At 47.7% G+C, this 19,039-nt stretch overlaps 1 protein-coding gene across 1 annotated transcript; it reads left to right on the top strand.

The window, feature by feature from the left end:
• Positions 1–109: 109 nt before the first annotated feature.
• Positions 110–17,720, top strand: STK36 (serine/threonine kinase 36). Its single transcript, XM_069075143.1, has 27 exons — positions 110–188; positions 565–726; positions 1,259–1,403; positions 1,532–1,605; positions 2,133–2,263; positions 2,617–2,866; positions 3,876–3,969; positions 4,193–4,362; positions 4,563–4,750; positions 5,649–5,742; positions 5,828–5,971; positions 6,276–6,455; positions 6,871–6,968; positions 7,656–7,761; positions 8,572–8,719; positions 8,835–8,962; positions 9,487–9,591; positions 9,900–10,002; positions 10,107–10,191; positions 11,426–11,489; positions 11,956–12,066; positions 12,627–12,701; positions 12,928–13,099; positions 13,807–13,954; positions 14,178–14,325; positions 15,303–16,046; positions 16,879–17,720. Exons 2-27 carry the CDS (start codon positions 640–642, stop codon positions 17,026–17,028), a joined length of 3,942 nt encoding a protein of 1,313 aa, XP_068931244.1. The 5' UTR covers positions 110–188; positions 565–639; the 3' UTR covers positions 17,029–17,720.
• The last annotated feature ends 1,319 nt before the right edge of the window (positions 17,721–19,039 follow it).

Here is a 19,039-nt window from a genome sequence, read left to right as displayed (position 1 = left end):
GGGCCTCCGCCCGCCTCTGAGGGTGGGAGAGGGAGGGGAAAGGACCCTTCGGGGAGGCCGCCTGCCGACGCTGCGGACTAACTGGGTCAGGCAACCTGGGGCGTTCCTCTGGGGGGCGGGGGCGGAGCCCGGCCCGGGTGCCGCGGCCTGGGGAGCTAGCTCCAAGGCTGGGGGTGATTGAAGGGCTGGTGAGGCCCAGGAGCCCGGGGTTAGGGGGACAAGGAGGGCCCGGGGTCAGGGGTCAGAGCTGATGAGGGAGGGAGCCCATCTATTTTGTTTCGGGGCTGGAGAGGTTGGGAGCGGGGGGAGTCAGGGCTCATGAGGCTGAGGTCAGGGTCCAAGCTGAGGAGGGTGGGAGATAGGGGCAGGGCTGGCGAGCTCCGGGTTCAGGGTCAGATGATGCTCACGGATCACAGTAATGGGGCTGAGGCGGGAGGGTCTGGGGTTGGGGGTCCAGGTCGGGAGAGGTGGGAGCAGAGGTAAGAGGAAATATGGCTGATCCCGATCCCCCACAATTTCTTCTCATTTGAATTTTGTGTTGTGTGTTCCCCCCCCACTCCCAAGTATGTGGAATTGCCTTAGGTACTACCGAGCTTAATCAGCTCTTCCTCCTCCAGACTTGGAGATCCTGGAGCCTTGATGATGGAGAAGTACCATGTGCTAGAAATGATTGGCGAAGGCTCCTTTGGAAGAGTGTACAAGGGTCGAAAAAAATACAGTGCCCAGGTACTTCGGAGAGAGGGAGTGTGTTCTGAAAGAAGGAAAACAGAAAATCTGGACTAGTTAAGGGAATCAGAATTTGGCCTGGATTACCTAAGGATCTCTCAGCATCTCTTTTTGTTGGGTCCTGGTCCTAAATGGGAGAATTCATCTTCCTGAGAGTTTTAGTAGAGCTCAGAGATGCCAGACCCACTTCTTCTTTTCTTTCCCCTTCCCTTCTTCCTCTCCCTCCATTCTCCAATTAACTTCTGCTAAGACTTGAACAATTACTGGACAATCTTATATTTATGACCCCAGGGTGGGCACAGAGTAACCAGAAATCATGTTTCAGGCAGTTACTGCCTTTTGAGGAGTCGGTTAAGGGAAGCCTGGCTAAAAGCCTTGGGATTGTGAAGAGAAGAAAGGCAGGAGACTGGCATAAAAGTAGGATTTTGGAGAATTGAGGGTGATGCTGAAGAAAGAGCCACACAAGGCAAAAATGAAGCGAGAAGCATCTTTGAGGGAAGGCCCTGAACTCTTCTCCCCTTGCCTTGGGAAGGTGGTGGCTCTGAAGTTCATTCCAAAGTTGGGGCGTTCAGAAAAGGAGCTAAGAAACCTACAACGGGAAATTGAAATCATGCGGGGTTTGAGGCATCCCAACATTGTGCAAATGCTTGACAGCTTTGAAACTGACAAAGAGGTAGGTGAAGGTTAGTCCTTTCCCCACCTCCAAACCTGCCATAGGGGTCCCAGGATCTGGTATATAGGGGAGAATTTTCCCATCTTTTGATGACTTGAGTTAAACCTGTATTTATGTTCCCCCTGCAGGTAGTAGTAGTAACAGACTATGCTGAAGGGGAGCTCTTCCAGATCTTAGAAGATGATGGGAAGCTGCCTGAGGATCAGGTATCCCTGATTAGTTAGTACCTTTCTCTTCCACCCAGCCTCCCTGCTGGTCAGGACTAGGAGACAGGGTTGGGAGTCCTGGGAATCTAACATTTTGGGGGTTGAAAGGAGTTATAGTATCTTAAGTATTCTTAGAGAGGTATTGGTCTGGAGGGAGTTGATGGTATTCTAAGAAGACTGAGAGGGAAGAGTCAGGTGGGATTCCTACCCACCCCTATCACTTCCAGGTTGCTAGGACTATGTGTTGCCTGAGTTTTCATCTTTAACTGTTGTAATTCCTGAGTTTCTTTGTGGTCTGGCTTAGTGCATATTGTCCTGGGAGCCCATGGAGTAAGGGATCTTAGCATAGCTAGGCTCCTGGGGAGTGAGGGAGCATCAAGGGGAATAGAAAATATAGGTTTGAGAAAGCTTGTGAAGGAGCCCATCAGCATAGCCCTTTGGAGTAGCAGTAGGATAGCTCAGAGTGGCCCAGCTTCAGATTGGCCTTTTCTTGTTTCTTTCCTTCTTCCTGACTGGTTGATCCTTAGGTTCAGGCCATCGCAGCTCAGTTGGTATCGGCTCTATATTATCTGCACTCCCACCGTATCCTGCATCGTGACATGAAGCCCCAGAATATTCTTCTAGCCAAGGGTGGTGGCATCAAGCTCTGTGACTTTGGGTGGGAATCTCAGACACCCTGTTGCTACTCTGGGGGAGGGAGATGGGGTTCTCAGTAGATGGCTAAGTTAGACTAGATAAAGGGTTTGATTTGAGAAACTAGTTTCAGGGCTGGGGGTGGTGGGAGGATCCTAGGGAGCCAAAATGAGAGAGATTCTCTTTAGCTAGGTTGGGGGAACAATTTGGCTGAATAGGACTGAGAAAGGGTTAGAGTTAGAGACATTTTCTTGGTCTGGTTTGTGATGGGTATGTGTGAAACCAGATATGACTTTTCTTGCATAACTTCTCACCTTATGCCATTAATCCCTTTTCCTCCCCTCTCCCCCCCCCTCTCTTTCTCTCTCTCTCTTCCAGTTTTGCTCGTGCCATGAGTACAAATACAATGGTGTTGACATCCATCAAAGGCACACCACTGTACATGTCCCCGGAGCTGGTGGAGGAGCGCCCATATGACCATACTGCTGACTTGTGGTCAGTGGGCTGCATCCTTTATGAACTGGCTGTGGGTACGCCACCCTTCTATACTACCAGCATCTTCCAGCTGGTTAGCCTCATCTTAAAGGACCCAGTTCGATGGCCTCCAACAATAAGCCAGTGCTTTAAGGTGGGGAATATGGATAAGATGGTGGGGAAGGGGGAAGCTAGGGCAAGGGGACAGAAGGTCTTTTCCTGGAAATCCATTTCCTTTTTTTCCCCCAATACCCTTTTCTGGGTTTGTGGCAGAATTTGAAAAAAAAAATCATTTGTCATGGAGGAATTGTTGAAGATGGATGAGAACTATAGGTGCTTCAGCCTCTAACATTTTTCTTTTACCATAAATTGATCTCCTCTGCTCCAGAATTGCATGCTGATTAATTGAACATAGGAGTAGATAAGCTGTAGGGTGTATCCTTCAAGGATCCTGACTGGCAGAGATGCCAATGCTATTGAAATTTCTCTCCCTCATTTTTTTCAATCAGTCCTCGATCAATTGATCGATTGTTGAGAATTTATCAAGTGCTGACTATGTCAGTAAATGAGTGCTATGTACTGGGGAAATAAAGACAGAAGAGAAACACCCCCTGCCCTCAAGGAGCTAGAAGCTCATGTTCCAACAAGGGAAACGATGTGTACGTACTCATATTTCTCCAGAGACTGATAGAATCAAGGCTCCTCTTTCTGTTTCCTGGGCTCAATATATCAAGACCTGGGGGTCTCTTCTGTCTTCTGAAAACAGAACCAAGGCTCATTGAGAACAGATGGCAGAGATGTGACCAAGACGAGACCAGCTTTTCAGGAAATGATCAGTCTAGCATTTATTGAGCCATCACTGTGCAGAGCACTTAGGGATACAGAGACAGAAGTGAGACCATCCCTGTGCTTAGAGAATGGGGGTGAAAACATGTACACTCAAAACAAGTCTAAGTCAGATATGAAATAGCCTTGGAGGAGATGGCACAAGCAGCTGGTAGAGCGGCCAAAAAAAATGGCCCTTTACCTGAAAGCAAACCAGAAATCCTAGGAACCAGAAGGGAAGAGCCTTCCAGGCATGAGGAGAGGACGATGTATTCCTTGGCTTTGGGAGGGGGATGCTGAAGGCAGAAGGGAGGAGTGATGGAGTTCTTTCCCCACAGAGTTTCCTGCAGGGACTGCTCACCAAAGATCCTCGTCAGCGGCTGGCTTGGCCCGAGCTCCTGTACCATCCGTTCATTGCTGGCCGAGTCACTGGTGAGTTCTAGTCCAGCTCCAGCATCTTGGATTCCATTCATCTACCTCCATTCCCTGGATTCCATCACTCAGTGATCATAGAATCTCAGAGTTGGGAGGGAACCCTTTGATTTTTGTACCAACCTTTATTCCCTTGTCCATCTCAAACCTTTTTAGGCTAGGACTTTAGCCACCATTTTGCTCTTGTTGCATTCCAACATTCTTTCCAACGCTCCCTCTGCAGTGATCTCTGATCCTGTAGCTTCTGATCGGGGAACCCCCTTCACCAGCCGACTACCACCAGAACTTCAGGTTCTGAAGGAAGAACAGGCACACTGGCTGGCCCCCAAGTCTGGTCAGTCCCGTATTTTGCGCCAAGCCTGCAAACGCATGGTTGAGGAGGCTAAGCAGAAGGTATTTGGGACAGAGGTGAAACCCAAGTCATTTCTTGGGTAGGGAGGAAATTTGTGTTGGACAGGGCCAGAGAGATGACTGGACTAGTGATGGGAAATTGGAGAAGGAACAAGCGTTTCTAGAATTTGGAGAAGTCTCAGGGCAAGATCCAGATTATCCCGTGGTGACCCAAGTCTCTCTGATCTAATTCCTCCCCATAGAGACAATTAAACCCTGGAGTTTCCCTTGAGCAAGTAGACAAAGCAAGCAAGGTGGTTCCTGTTACAGCCTTGTTACCCAGACTGAGAGCCACTTCTCAGGATCTCGACCTCTCCTCTGGAGCTTCTTCCTCAGAAGACAAGAATGAGTGGGCAGATTGGGGAGCAAGTGAGCCTCCCCCTCCGACACAGTAAGGAGGCAGGGACAGCCATGGACTGGGGAAGTGATCAAGTACCCACAGTGGGCTTGGCCCTGTCAGATGAAGCACAGTGTGGTCACCAGCTCTTAGGACTAATCTTGTAAAGACAGTTCTTACGCTTCAGAATTCCCCACTGAAGGGGAGAAAATTATTGCCATCATAACATTAACTAAAGTTATCCTTTCCACATTGTAGCGGTTAAGGGTGTGTCATCCCCACAGTCTGGAAAATCTGCGTAAAATTTTTTGGCCCTCTTTTTGTATCAGAGATCTTAATTTTCTCTCTCTCTCTCTCTTTTTTCTTTTGCTTTTTGGAGGGCAATTGGGGTTGTGACTTGTCCAAAGTCACATGGCTAGTAAGTGTGTCAAGCATCTGAGGCCAGATTTAAACTCAGGTCCTCCTGACTCCAGGTCCAGTGCTCTATTCACTGCACCACCGAGCTGCTCCCTTTTCTCTTTCTTTTATGGAGTGTTTACAGAACCTTATTGTAAAATTTAGGTTAAGTATTTTTTTGTGTTGTCTGCTGGCCTTTGTGTGTCGATTATGGCTTCTGCAAAACTACAAAAGTTATCATTTAATTTCTTATGCTGATATATAGAAACCATGACGGGGAGAGTTACAGTGTGGAAGGGGTAACTGTGTATCCATTGAGACTCTTAGATGCCAGATGCTAGAGAAGGCTTGAGTCAGAAGGCAGGGTTATGCTAAAGGGGCCCCTTCCACTGTGGTATAATTTATTATCTTGATCAGATCTTAAAAGAAGACACTTCCATGTTTATAGCCTTACATGACCTTTCCACTTCTTATTTGGGGTTTGGGAGAGGGGACAGTTCAAGTACCCTGTGCTCCCAGAACTGGAACTCAATTTCTTTAGCATCTTCCCTGACAGGGAACCCCAGGGAACCCAGGAATATGATCAGGAGTTCCCACAGCTAAAGCAAGAAGCTGAGGAAAACATGAATGCCGTGACCTTGGAAGCTGAGGTGAGCTGCTGGTGACTGATGTCCCTATCTGGTGCTCCTTTAGGCCCCCACCCCCTTCACACCCCTTTCCTTCTCCCTGGGCCAGGAGCCAGACAGTGACAGTGAGTGGCAGCACCTGTTGGAGCCCACAGCACCTTCAGACTTCCAGCTAAAAGCGCCCCTCACTCTGCTCTGCAACCCTGACTTCTGCCAGCGTGTCCAGAACCAGCTCCATGGGGCTGGAGGTCAGGTAAGCTACAGGCTAGCTGGAAGAAGCCAGAGCAGGAGAATGGAGGATCCAGGGAAAGCTAAAAGGGATGGACAGGAGAGGGAGCTGGAGGAGAGGAGAGAGTGTGGCTGAATGTGATCCCTATCTGAGTCAATTTCCAGTACTCCACGCCTATGATTCAAAGCTCTGGGGTCCGAGGGAAACAAGAAGCCCCATTGTCTATCCCCATTTCTCCTTTGGGGATACTCGGGATCCTTCCTTTTGTATTATAACACTCATATAGATAACACTCATCTAATACCTGTTTTCCCCCAACATCTCCTAGGTCCTAGAGGGCATCCTTGATGGAGCTTCCCACCTGCTTCCCACTCTCCGGGTCGTAAAGAGCCTCCTGACCACCTGCAGTGACTCAGCCCTGCTGTATGCCTTCTGCCGGGAGGCTGGCCTGCCAGGCCTCCTGCTGAACCTTCTCAGACACAGTCAGAACAATGTTAACATCCAGCAGGTGAATACCTGCTCACAGAGAAGGGCCAGCAGCTGCTCAGGGCCCTTCTCTGACCATGCTCATGGCCTGGCTCTCTGCCCTTCTATACCACCTCTTGTTCTGCCCACACACGCTTTTCTCCCTCTTATTCTGTGTTTGGCTGAGTAAGGTATGGGATGGAAAAGAGCACAGAGGACCTGGATTTGATTCTCTGCTCCGATACTTTCTTCATTACTTTGGGCAAGTCATTACTTTCTCTGGTCCTCAGTTTCCTTCTCTGTAAAATGAGAGAGTGTGAAAGAAAGATGATTTCTGAGGTCCTGTATAGCTTTCAATCTACAGTCCTAAGAACTGTTCTCTCTTCCTCTCCCTCAAGGTCTGTCTGTCTGTTTCTTCCTGCTCTCTGTCTCTACTTTAATCCTTCTCTCCCTGGCAGCAGCCCTGGTGTGGAGCTTTCTTGAGGGACCTGGTAGCTACAATCCAGGCCTACTTTGCCAGCAGCTTCAACCTGGAGAGGAGCCAGACAGGTGACAGGTAGGTTGAAGGGATAGGGATGAAGGAGTGAGAAGCATCCAGCTTCCTCCATACTCTCACTGCTCCTTCAGCCTGGTTCCCTGCCCTGCCCCTTCCCAGTGGAACTGTAGGAGAGGGCTCAGGAAAGACATGACAGCTCTGGTATTCCAGCTGGACATCCCCACTTTGATCCAAACCTTTGCAGACTTCACCCAGTACCAAAGAGATCACAGCACCTAGAGAGTCCCAGTACCTAGAGTGCTAGATGGAGCAGAGCAAGAGCACTGGGCTTGGGGTCACTCAGGTACTTACTAGCTGTGTGATACTGGGCAAGTCACTTAACTGCTGCCTGCCTCAGTTTCCTCATCTGGAAAATGGGGATAATAATAGCACTTACCTCCTAGGGTGGCTGTGAGGATCAGATGAGATCATGATTGTAAAGTACTTTGCAGACCTTCACACGCTGTATGAACTTCAGCTGTTCTGCTGGGGACAGAGGAGCACATTAATGTGTCCAGAGGGGCTGATCCTAGGGCTCCTCCAGAACTACCCGTAGTATGTGAGGGGACGTCTTTTCTAATTCCCTATTAAGGAATCCTGTGGAAACAAGGTTTGCGGTAGCTTGAGAGAGATGAGTGGAAGGTGCAGGGGAGGGCTGGAGCCTCCAGTGTCCTCAGGATGAGGACAGGCGCTGCTTATTTCTTCTAGCCTCCAGGTATTTCAGGAGGCTGCCAACCTTTTCCTGAACCTTCTGGGAAAGCTACTGGCCCAGCCTGATGATGCTGAGCAGACTCTGCGGAGGGACAGTCTTATGGTAATCTTGCCCCCAGCCCTGGACTCTTGCCATTTTCTGCTTCCCTGCCCAGTCCTCTTCTTGGAGGTGTTTGTTTTTCATCTGTTTCTCTCTGGCTATTTAGGATCCAACCCCAAATCCTTCTTCTAGCAGGAGATACTTCCAAAGTTTATCGAAATGACTTTCTTTCCTCCAGCCAGCTCTTTATCCAAATGATCCTAGCCAGGAAACTAGCCTTCTTCTTCAAGAAGGGTTTCCTTGTGCATCTCTCGTGCCTGAAAGTCAAGTTCTTCTTCATGTATAACCTAGAACCCAGAGTCTCTTGCTGTAAATTGAAGCTTTCTAGCTTCTTGAAAACTTGGAACCAGAGTCCAGTGAGAGCCTTGATAGTCTGTTATCCATGGTAACCATGGCCTGTCTTCTTTTGTAAGAGCCTGAAATATTAAAATGTGGTAAATCACAAGTCATATAAATAACCTTAATGATGTCTGTTATAAGAAAATAAACTATTTGAGCTTTTCAGTATCCATTTTTTTTCCATTGCAAACTTCTCTTCTTCCCCCTGACCAAACCTGGCTTTTTTGTCTCAGGGACAGGTGCTGAAGGTCCCCAACTCAGTTCTGTCTCTTTGCAAGTGGCATGGGATGTCTACCGTGTGACTCATGCTCTGGGCTCCTCATTGTTAGCACCCATTGTCACCTGGGCAAGAGGGACTGCACAGCTGGGATCTCCACAGACAGCTCTTTGTGATCTGCGTCGGCAATTCCTTGTATCGACCAGTCACTTTAATCAGGACTCCTCTAAAACTATGTCAACTCTCCTTTCCTCCAGTGCTTCACTGATTTGTGCAAGACCATGGACGGCTGCATCCTCACTATTTCCAAGACCTTCTACTCCAGCCTCTTGACCACACACAGGCCTGTGCTGGATGGCCTCCTTCATGGGATGGCACTCCCACAACTCCTTCACACCCCACCAGGTAACCAGAGGGAGTGGGGGACCTTTTCCATCCAACTTCCTACTTCTGTCAATCCCTCTGGCTTTGGAGGATGAATGCCAGTCCCTCTGTACTTTTCCTTCTCTGACTTCTGAAGGTGCCCCACAAGTTAGCCAGCCACTGAGGGAACAGGATGAAGATCTGCCCAGAGCCTTTGCAACAGCACTTGCTGCCATCTGTACTCTCCCAGTGGGGCTGCCTGGCTGCTGGGAGGCCAAAGAACAGGTGGGAGCTTTGGTTGTTGCCTTCCCTCCCTAGTGGAGGGCCCTGGTCCAACTCCCCAAGGGTTCTGGAACCACTCTTCCCCACCTAACTTGGACTGGGTCCTCAGGCCTCCTTAACACCGTTCATTTAATGTCTTTGCTACGGTGCCATCTGTGGGTCATGAGACAGGGATTCCTCAGGGTGCCACTTAGCCCAGTTATCTTTGACTATGAGAGGGGAGAATAGAGGTAGCCTGTAAGACATGAAACTGATCCCACATAGGCTCATAGAGTTCCAAACTGATTGATTTCCCTGGGGCTTCAGAGTATGTGCTTCATGTTGGGCTTTCCCTCTCCCCTCTTGTCAGTGACATCTTCCCCTATGGCCCAGCCTTAGCTGGGGGAAAACTGGGTTGTGGTCTTGAGCTTCCTATATGCTGGGGGAGAGCAAGAGGATGCTAGTCAGTGGGGGCTAAAAGCAGATGTGGTTCCAGGTGAGTGTGCTTGGTACGGGGTTTGAACTAAAGGTAGCAATGTCGCCTTCAGGTCTCCAGGTATTTGGCAGATCGCTTGACAGAAGACAGTAGTCAGCTTCGGCCATACCTTTTCTCCAGCCTGCAGCAGCCCACCCTTTCCATCCACCTGCTCAAGGTATTGGCCATCTTCTTTACTACTGACAGTTGCCTGGTCTTACTACCATGCCACCCAAGATCGCTATGAAAAACAGAGCCTTAAAGGAATCCTATTGTAAAATCTGTTTTTCAAACAGATGTCCCCCGCGGGACTTCAAGATAGAATTCTTCTCTTCCCTCCAGCACTCCCCCCAGCCTTCCAGCAGACTTCCCAACATAGACCTGTACTGTCAACTGTGGAGATGGAACAGGGCAGAAGAGGGTAGGGTTGGCTGGGTTTTGGCTTGATCGTCCTCTTTTTTTGTCTGCTCCGCGTTATCTCCCTAGGTGCTGTATGCCTGTTGTCACGTCAGTGAAAATCTCTGTAGGCGTTTAGACCAAGATCCCTTGGCCTTAGAGTCACTGCTCTTGCTGGTGCAGGGTAAGGTAGGTAGCACCAAGGTGGGAAGGCCTCTCTGTCCTGCTGTCTCCTTGGGAGCCTAGGCATCTTGATGTTGGAGGTTGTCTTGAGCTGCTGCTTTCTTTTGCAGGTAGATCTAATGGATCCAGAAGAGGCTGCTGAAGCTGCACTTCACCTTCTTTCTCTCTTAGTCCTCCGACTTCAGGTCTTACCTCCTGGGTAAGTTATGGAATGTGCCATAGTGAGCAGTGTAAGCATGGAGCCCCTCCTGCCCAGGGGCATGGAACAGAGGGCGCCAGGACTTCTGTTCCATAGTATGAGTGGCATGACTCTACCACCTATCAACCCTGTCTTAGAAGTTAGTGGTCTCAAATATGTAAGGAACTGAGTCAAATTTATAAAAATAAGGGCCATTCTCTAATTGATAAATGGTACGAACAAGCAACTTTCAGAAGAAATCAAAGCCACCAATACTCCTATGACAAAATGCTCTAAATCACTAATAATGAGAGAATTACAAATGAGAACATCTCTGAGGTACTATCTCCCACCTATCAGATTGGCTAACACGGCAGAAAAGGAAATTTGACAGATACTGGAGGGGATGTGGAAAAATAGGGACATTACTGCGTTGTTAGTGGAGTTATGAGCAGCACAACCATTTTGGAGAATAATTTGGAACTATGTCCAAAGGGAGATAGAACTGTACATGCCCTTTGATCCAGTAATACCACTACTAGGTCTGTATCCAAAGGAGATTAAAGAAAAAGGGAAAGGACCTGTATATAAAAAAAATATTTGGAGCACTTCTGTGTTGTGGTGGCAAAGAATTGGAAATTGAGAGGATGCCCATCAATTGGGGAATAGTTGAACAAGTTATTGTATATGATTATGATGGAATACTATTATACTGTTAAGAAAGGAAGAACAGGATGGTTTCAGAAAAATCTGGGAAGATTTACATGAACTGATACAAAGTGAAATGAGCAGAACCAGAACACTGTACATGATAAAAGGAATATGTAGTTCAATGAATGGCTCTGAATGAATTAGCTATTCTTATCAGTATAGTGAACAAGACAATTTCAAAAGACCCATGATGAAAAATGCTATCCACCTCCAGAGAGAATTAGTTGAAGAATACTTTTTTCACTTCTTTGATGTTTCTTGCTTTTACTTGTTTTTTTTTTCTAGTATGGCTAATATATAAATATATTTTAATATGACTTCATATGTATGATGGGTATCATACTGCTTGTCTTCTCAGTAGGGAAGGGAGGGGCTAGAAGTAAGGAGAGAATTTGAACCCAAAATGAAAAAAAATAGAATGCAAAAAAAGTTAGTGGGAAGGACAAATGGGGAATTTTATCAGGGCCAGGGAAAAGTCTTGGTTCTTCCTTTATGTAATCCATAATAATCTTATTGTGTTCCTTTGTGTATCCTCTTCTTCTAGGGTGAAGAAGATAGGGAATGAGCTTGCTGTTCTTTTTGTCCATTCACCCGTTGTCTCTCTTGTGGTAAATCTCATCTGGCTCCTTCTTATACCCCTCCTGAAGTTGTGGGAGTGGTGGAACAATTGTCCCAGTTTTAGCTGTTTGTGGAGGGGAGTCTGCTCTTTTACACCGAGGCATAGCCTCCTTTCCTCCTCTAACCTCACAGTCATTCAGATCCTAATAGCTAGCACTGAAGCATTTATATAAGTATTTATAGTAAGCACATGGTTTAAATGTTTATTGTACTGAATTACATGAGATACAGTACTTAAAGGTTTGCAAAGCACAATGACACCACATTTGATCCTCATAACAACTCTGTGAGGTTGATGTCACTATTATCCCAATTTTACAGATAACTTAGACAGGCTCAGTGACTTGCCCAAGGTCACACAGTAAGTGTCTGAGGCCAGATTTCAGCTTGTCTTCCTGAGTCTGCTGTATCCTAGTGCCTCTCATTCTCCTTTTACCCCCTTTGTCTTCTCCTCAGAGTGCAGCAGCTGGTCTGCTGTCCCAACTCAGCCAGCAGGGCGTGGCCTTCAATCTCCAGCCCAAGGAGTGGACAGCTGCAGCAGCACATGCCTTGTCAGCTCCTGCAGAGGTAAGATGCTCTCAGAGGAGGCCCTAACTTTATCCCACACTGTTTGGATGTTTGAGCTCTATAGGATAGACTTAATGCCACCAGACCTGGGCTAACATGCTTTCACACAACTGGCAGTCTGGAAGCAAGAGGATGGCCTCTGGAGGAGCAAAATGCCTCCTCCCAACCCAGAGGGGCTGACTCTCTCTCCCAGTCTCCTGTGCTAGAACTTGGTTACTGCTGAACGGTTTTTTGGTTTTTTTTTTTGCTTTTTGAAGGGGGAAAGGCAGGACAATTGGGGTTAAGTGACTTGCCCAAAGTCACATGGCTAGTAAGTGTTAAGTGTCTGAGGCTGGATTCGAACTCAGGTCCTCCTGACTCCAGGCTGGTGCTGTATTCACTACACCACCTAGCCGCCCAATAAATAAGTTTTTTTAAAGGAAAGTACTTATTATATATAGCGTGAGGCTTCCTGTGGAGCCAAGGATGAGATAAATGTTCCACTCCAGTTTTTCTGGCTACCCTGCTGCTCCCCGGGAGGCTTCTGTCCCCGCCTGACTTTCTCCCCTCCTTTCTCACAGCTGCGTCATACCCCACCTGGTGGTTCTGGATTCTATGATGGCCTGTTGTTTCTTCTTCTGCACCTCATCACTCAGGTATCAGGCAGGAAACAGGGACAAAGGAGCCAGGCCACTCCACTGTCTAGGACACAAGGAATTCCAGCTTGCCGTGCCTGTCTAGAGAAATGGGCCAATGTGGACACCATGAAGAAGAGGGGATGCTTTTTAGGGTGCCCTTTTCCTCTATGTCAAGGGCAGGGAAGAATAGCTGGGAGCCTTGGCACCTAAAGCCCAGCCATCACCTGGATGCTTTCTCCCTCAGGGTGGGGCTGAGATAGTGCAGGATGTGGCCAACTCAGAGCTCTGGACCATCTTGTGGCACCGATTCTTCATGACACTGAGACTGTCTGAGGAGGTACCCACCTCAGAGAACGAGGTGTCCCCACCCAGCCAAGCCATCCCAGAGCCTGAATGGACTCTCATCTCTCCCCAAGGTAGAATTCCCAGAATATTCATGTCTTGGTCATTAACTTCTCCAAGGTCAATGGGTTGTGGGTTCTTTCAACTTCCAGTCTTTGATATCCACATGGCCCTAGCCCTCCCTTGGTTCCTGGGTCCTGCCCAGTCCCATCCTTTGTATCATCTCCATTCTAAGGCCAATTTGGTTCTCCTTCTATGGGTTTTGGGGTCAGCTGACAGTGACCTTGAGCAAATTACTTAATGTCCCCAGACCTCAGTTTCCTTGTCTGTAAAATGAAGGGGTTGGACTAGATGGCTCCTGAGATCCTTTCAAGCACTGGATCCAACAACCCACTATGGGTCCTGTTTGCTATTCAGAATAGAGTATCTTGGTTAGGCAAAAGCGATTCCTGTTGCTAAATGCCACCAGGGCTATTTCACAGGAAAGAGGGTGGTAGAAGCTGCTGTAGAATTCTCTTCCTAGTTATTTAGGAAGTGAAGGCAGTGTGGGGCAGTGAAAAGAGCTTTGAACTTGGAGCCAAAGGACATGATAGCACTCTTGGGCGAGTCCCTTCCCCACCCTGGCTGAGCAGGGGATAGCACTAAATGACTGCTCCATGCTATGGTCCTGTGAGCTTGTGAGTGGCCCTTGGCCACAGGAATCAGTGGGCAGAAGTGTAACTCGGTTCTCTTCCTTGCCCAATGGGCCGTTTCTCCACCCTCACATGTTTGGTGTTAACAGGCATTACAGCTCTGCTCAGCCTTGCCCTGGCAGTCTTCACCCAGGAGCCCCACCTGTGCCTGCCCCACTTGATTCAGCATGGCAGCATCCTCATGTCCACTCTGAAGCACCTGCTGTCCCCCAACTTCCTGCAGCAGCTTGGACAGGCGTGAGTCTGGAACTTAGCTGATGGAAGAGCCAAGAGGGGGGCTGTCAAAAGAGAGGAACCAGATACCTGGGGGATGTGGGAGATGAGGAGCTGGGAGTAGGAGGCTTGACCAGAACCCTAGTGAGAGGGGAAGGAGCCAGTCAGTGGCTGGGCAACTGGTAGGACATGGTTCCAAGGAGTAGATGAGAGGGACCAAGAGTATTTGCCCATCTGCCCTCCCCAGACAACACGGGTCAGAGCTGCTTCCCGCTGTGGTGCTCCCTGTCTGCCAGCTTCTCTGCTTCCCTTTCGCCATGGATGTGGATGTTGACATTCTTCTAAGTATCCTGGCAGACCTCAGGGATTCAGAAGTGCCAGCCCATCTGCTGCAGGTGTGTGGGTGGTGCTGCAGCCTTGGAGGTTGACTGAGGACATATTTTCTATGGAAGATCGCTATGGGAAAGCCAAGGCGGGCCGCAAAAGGCTAGCGCTAGTCTTAACAAAATGTATCTCCTCACCAACCATGGGACAGGATTAGATTACTTCTGCCTTCCTCTGAGTCCTTCTCCAAATATATCTCTTCCCTAGTTCAAAACTGCCTTGTAGAAATCATTTTCAGTCATTTCACCTGGTTCTGGCAGTGGCAATCACTTCAGCAAACTCCCATCAAAAACTACTAGTTATTCATAATTGTTTCTTTGCTTTCTATTATAATCTCACCCTTTAAGGCTAAAGATAGTGTCTGATCAGGCCTGGCAAAGGGAAGGGAGGTCAAGGAGGAGTTGGTGTTGGTGGTCAGGCCTGGATGAACACCACTGGCGGGAGTTAGTCTGTGGCTTCTCTTCCCCATTATCTTGATATCCAAACTCTGCTAAAAGGCCAAAGGCAGCAGTTCCTCAGGGTGGCCAGGAATATTTGTGATATTTTTTTGAAAAATTATATTGATACCTTGTTTCTCTGTCCCCCAAATCACTTCCCCTTCCCAGAGAGCCATCTCATATAGCAAATAATATTAAAGATAATATTTCAAAAGAAAAAATTGTCAGCAAAAATTGACATTACATTGAATACATTTGAAAAAATGTATTCAATACATTGAAAAAGCATGAAAACATATGCAGTCTTCCAGCCCTGTGGGGCAAGGTAACTTTTCACACGCCGTTTAGGGCCCCCCTCTTCTTTGATTGGGAGAACAGAGTGTGGCCTCTGGAAGGGGAGGGTGGTCCATCTGGGTTCCTTGCCTGGGGAATGGAGGTTCTCATACTCTGGACTTCCTCTTCTCTGGCTCTACCCTAGGACTTGGCTCCTTGTCCTTAGAGACTCAAGGACACCCTTCACTTTTCTCATCTGCTCACCTTTATTCTCCCAGGTCTGTTGCCGCTACCTCCTGCTACCACAGGCTGAACTGCCTGTCAGCCTTCTCACCCGACTGGCCCTCACAGACTCCACTACCCTCAACCAGTTTGTAACTGCTGTGGCTGCCTCACCTAACACCATCACCTTCCTGTCAGCTGCCTTGCTGGGTGACCAGCCCCTTCTGACCTCTGACATCCTTTCTCTCTTAGCCCATGCAGCCAGGGTCTGGCCTCCCACCCACTTGCTTTTTCTCCAGGACCTCTTAGCTGGGCCTGATGAGTCCTACTGGCCCCTGTGCTGCCTCCTGGGTCACCCAGAGAATCCAGTCCGTGCTCGAGCCTATGGCCTCTTGGGCCACTTGCTACATCACAGCACTGCCCTTCGGGGCGCCCTCCAGAGCCAGGCAGGACTGCTGAGCTTGCTTCTGGCTGGGCTGAGAGACAAGGACCCTGCTGTTCGCCGCAGTGCCAGTTTTGCTGTTGGAAATGCAGCCTACCAGGCTGGGCCCCTGGCACCAGCTCTGGTGCCTGCCGTGCCCCGGGTAACCCAGCTGCTAGGTGATCCTCAGACTGGGACCCGGCGTAATGCAGCTTCTGCTTTGGGCAACCTGGGCCCCGAAGGGCTAGGGGAGGAACTGCTTAGGTGCCAGGTGCCCCATCGGCTCCTGGAAACTGCATGTGGAGATCCGCAGCCCACGGTGAGAGAAGCTGCCCTCATTGCTCTTCGGAGCCTCAGACAAGAGCCCTGCATCCACCAGGTGTGTCCTCAGAGACCTGGCAGTGAAAACTCTGAGCTCCTGTGTTGGCCATATGACCTCACAAACAGCCACTGGGGAGGGAAATCTAGGGGTGAAAACCTGGCTTTTTCTTGGCTATTAAAAAAACAAAAGTAAGGCCACGGATCAGGAAGGAAAGGAATTGAGAAGGAAATGTGGCCCACAGTCTTCTGTTCAGTCTCTCACCCTGAGGGAGGGAAGAGTCCTAGAAAGTGAGAACATTAGGCTGAGATGCATCTGGGGCATAGAGCTCAACACTGGGTCACTGACACTGCTGCTTCTCCTTTTTTTCCTTGTGGAGAAAGTGTATGTCCTTTAGTGCCAATAGAGAACAGGGCCTCTTAGGAATGAATCCAAACTCCAGAGTTCTTCCTCTTCCCCACAGCTTCTTCCAAGCATAGCCCATTCCTTAAGGACCCATTCCATATCTCCATTTACGGGATATAACGCACCAGAGCAGGCCAAGTTTTGCCAAGCACACCCCGTCTTTGTTAATTCACCAACCGCAGCTGCAGTGACATTGCATTAATAATCAGGCTTCCTTGACTGGCCCCTCAGTGAAGATGTTCTGTTCTTATCTGTAATGGGGGAGTAGGAGTGTAGGGCCTAACCCACCACTCAAGGGAGTGAAGCATTGCTCCCTTTATCTTGTGGGAACCCGAATCTTCTCATGATATGCATCTCCTGACATCTTAGAGTTACCAATAAAACAACAAAGTAGGGATAGAGAAAAAGGAAGAAATTTGCTACAAAGGCAGTGCTGCCTTGAGAGTGAGGAGTTACCCTGACTGCTTGTTTTTTCCATCTGTTCTAGGTGTTGGTGTCCTTGGATGCCAGTGAGAAATTAGCTTCACTTTCTTTGGCTGGCCCACTACCTCCTCACAGCAGTGGTAGTCCCCGACCTTCTTCTGCTAAGCACTGCAAGAAACTCATCCACCTCCTGAGACCAGCTCACAGTACATGAGCCTGAAACCCTGGGGCCCAAGCCACCACCTTCCTCACGCACCTACAAGATCTTTCCTTATCCACATCTGCCTGTTCCTTTCACACAAACCACCAATTTACCAAGAAGCCAGAAGAGGGAGATATGGGCCTTTGATGATCACAGGTCCACAATGATCCCAGTGAGAAAAGTCTTATTTTCCTTCAACCACAGGGAGATTTCTGCCTTCTCAGGACAAAATCAGACTTCTTGGGCCCTATACTTCTTCCAATCTTGGCAGCTCTGTTGGTTCCACAGAACACTATTTCTTTCCCATATCTTGGGATGTATTCTCCCCAATAAAGTACCTTTAATCCCAGGAACTAATTTCATGGACTCAAGGGAAACCTTCTAATTGGAGCTCCAAACTCATTTCTCTTCTGGAGGGTCTTCATTCTAGCCCCAATAGGGTTCTGCTTTTGGTGTGCCAGATCCTACATCATGACTTGAAGCAGGGTCTATGCTCAGTTCTGAGGCATGTTTATAAATACTTGTGTGTCTCTCTATCCTTGGGAGCCATCCCACTGACCTCCAGTTTCCACTTTCCACTCCAACACCTAGCCCCTGTTTTGTATTCATGTTTCCATCTATGGTTGAGGGGTGTTATATCAATTTTTTGTAGCCTTGTTTGTAAAGTCTTTTAATAAAAAAGTGCTTCTCATCCCTCCTCTGAATTTCCTTAAGTTTTCCTGAGTTCATATTTCTCTCTTTGGTTTCTCAAAAAATACAATCAACTAGCACACAAATAATCATGACCCATCTGTCTATGATGCTTATGGTATGTGTGTAGGGAAGGGTAATGGAAGGTATTACTGGAGTGATTGCTATCACTAGAGCAGGTGAAATGACTGGTTGTGACTTCTGATGCACCTGTTTTAAGTAGTACAATATTTTTTTAAAAGATTTGTTTTTGCTTTTTGAAGGGAGGAAAGGAGGGCAATTGGGGTTAAGCTACTTGCCCAAGGTCACATGGCTAGTTTTGTGTTAAGTGTCTGAGGCTAGATTTGAACTCAGGTCCTCCTGACTCCAGGGCCACTGCTGTATTCACTACGACATCTAGCTGCCCCAGTAGTACAGTATTCTTAATGATAGATGTTTGGAAAAAAGAAAAGAGCTTGTAGGAAAGTAGATTTGAAGGGACCATGATGTAAGGTTTCCACAGCCGCAGCTGGCTGGTTTGGGTCTACTTTGGTTTCTATAGTGCATTCTAATTCTCCCAGATCCTCTCCTCAAGATTCTTCATCTGTTTCCTAGATTACTCCTTGTTTAGTCCCATTACTTCTGCAGCTGTATTTTATTAAGAAACCTCTGGCAGTCTGGTGAAGTTTATGGACCTCTTCTCAGGATGATGTAAAATGCAGGAAACACATAACAAAAGGGACCCATTCTATTGAAATAGTTACAAAAATGTTTTCAAAAGTAAATTCTGGAGTCCCATATTAAGATCCCTTGCGTTAGCTCTACAGCTCCCATCTGGTCAGAGACACATCAGTCCAACTGAATAAATAGTCTGGGCTCCTTAAAAACTGGGGAGTCAGTGTATCCTAAGGTTCAAATCCGGGACCTAGGGAGAGGGAGGCTGTAACTGTACCTTATAGACAAAGCAGCTGGACAAGCCTTTCCACACTTTGGTTTATAGGTGAACCCCAAAAGTTTTCCTGGAAGCCGACACTCAAAGAAGTACTTTAACATAATTATAATCAGAATCACAACAATAGCATTTATGCAGCACTTAAAAGTTTGCAAAGCATTTTATATGTACTGTAATGTATATTGTATGATATACATATATGTACTATACTCCGTATAATAAACTACATATGTATAATATACAAATGCTATATATAAAAGATCAAATATATAAGATGGCATAATTATAAATTATATAACATGTAACTATAATTAATATAATTATTTATATAAGTATATTTTTGTTCAGACTTTTGTCATGTCCTTTTCTTTATAATCCCATTTGGGGTTTTCTTGGCAAATA

This window comes from Petaurus breviceps, unplaced genomic scaffold (genome assembly GCF_028583685.1).
Source record: "Petaurus breviceps papuanus isolate PSGF00001 unplaced genomic scaffold, PetGlider_PUasm1.0 90903, whole genome shotgun sequence".
NCBI lineage: Eukaryota > Metazoa > Chordata > Mammalia > Diprotodontia > Petauridae > Petaurus > Petaurus breviceps.
This window is presented reverse-complemented; position numbering and strand designations above follow the sequence as displayed.

Bases quoted from the DNA above. Each gene is read 5' to 3' on its own strand.
- STK36 (XM_069075143.1), top strand. From the start codon at position 640: ATGATGGAGAAGTACCATGTGCTAGAAATGATTGGCGAAGGCTCCTTT. The intron at 6,456-6,870 runs GTGAATACCTGC...TCTCCCTGGCAG, and splicing joins ACAATGTTAACATCCAGCAG to CAGCCCTGGTGTGGAGCTTT. The intron at 10,192-11,425 runs GTAAGTTATGGA...CTCTTCTTCTAG, and splicing joins CTTCAGGTCTTACCTCCTGG to GGTGAAGAAGATAGGGAATG.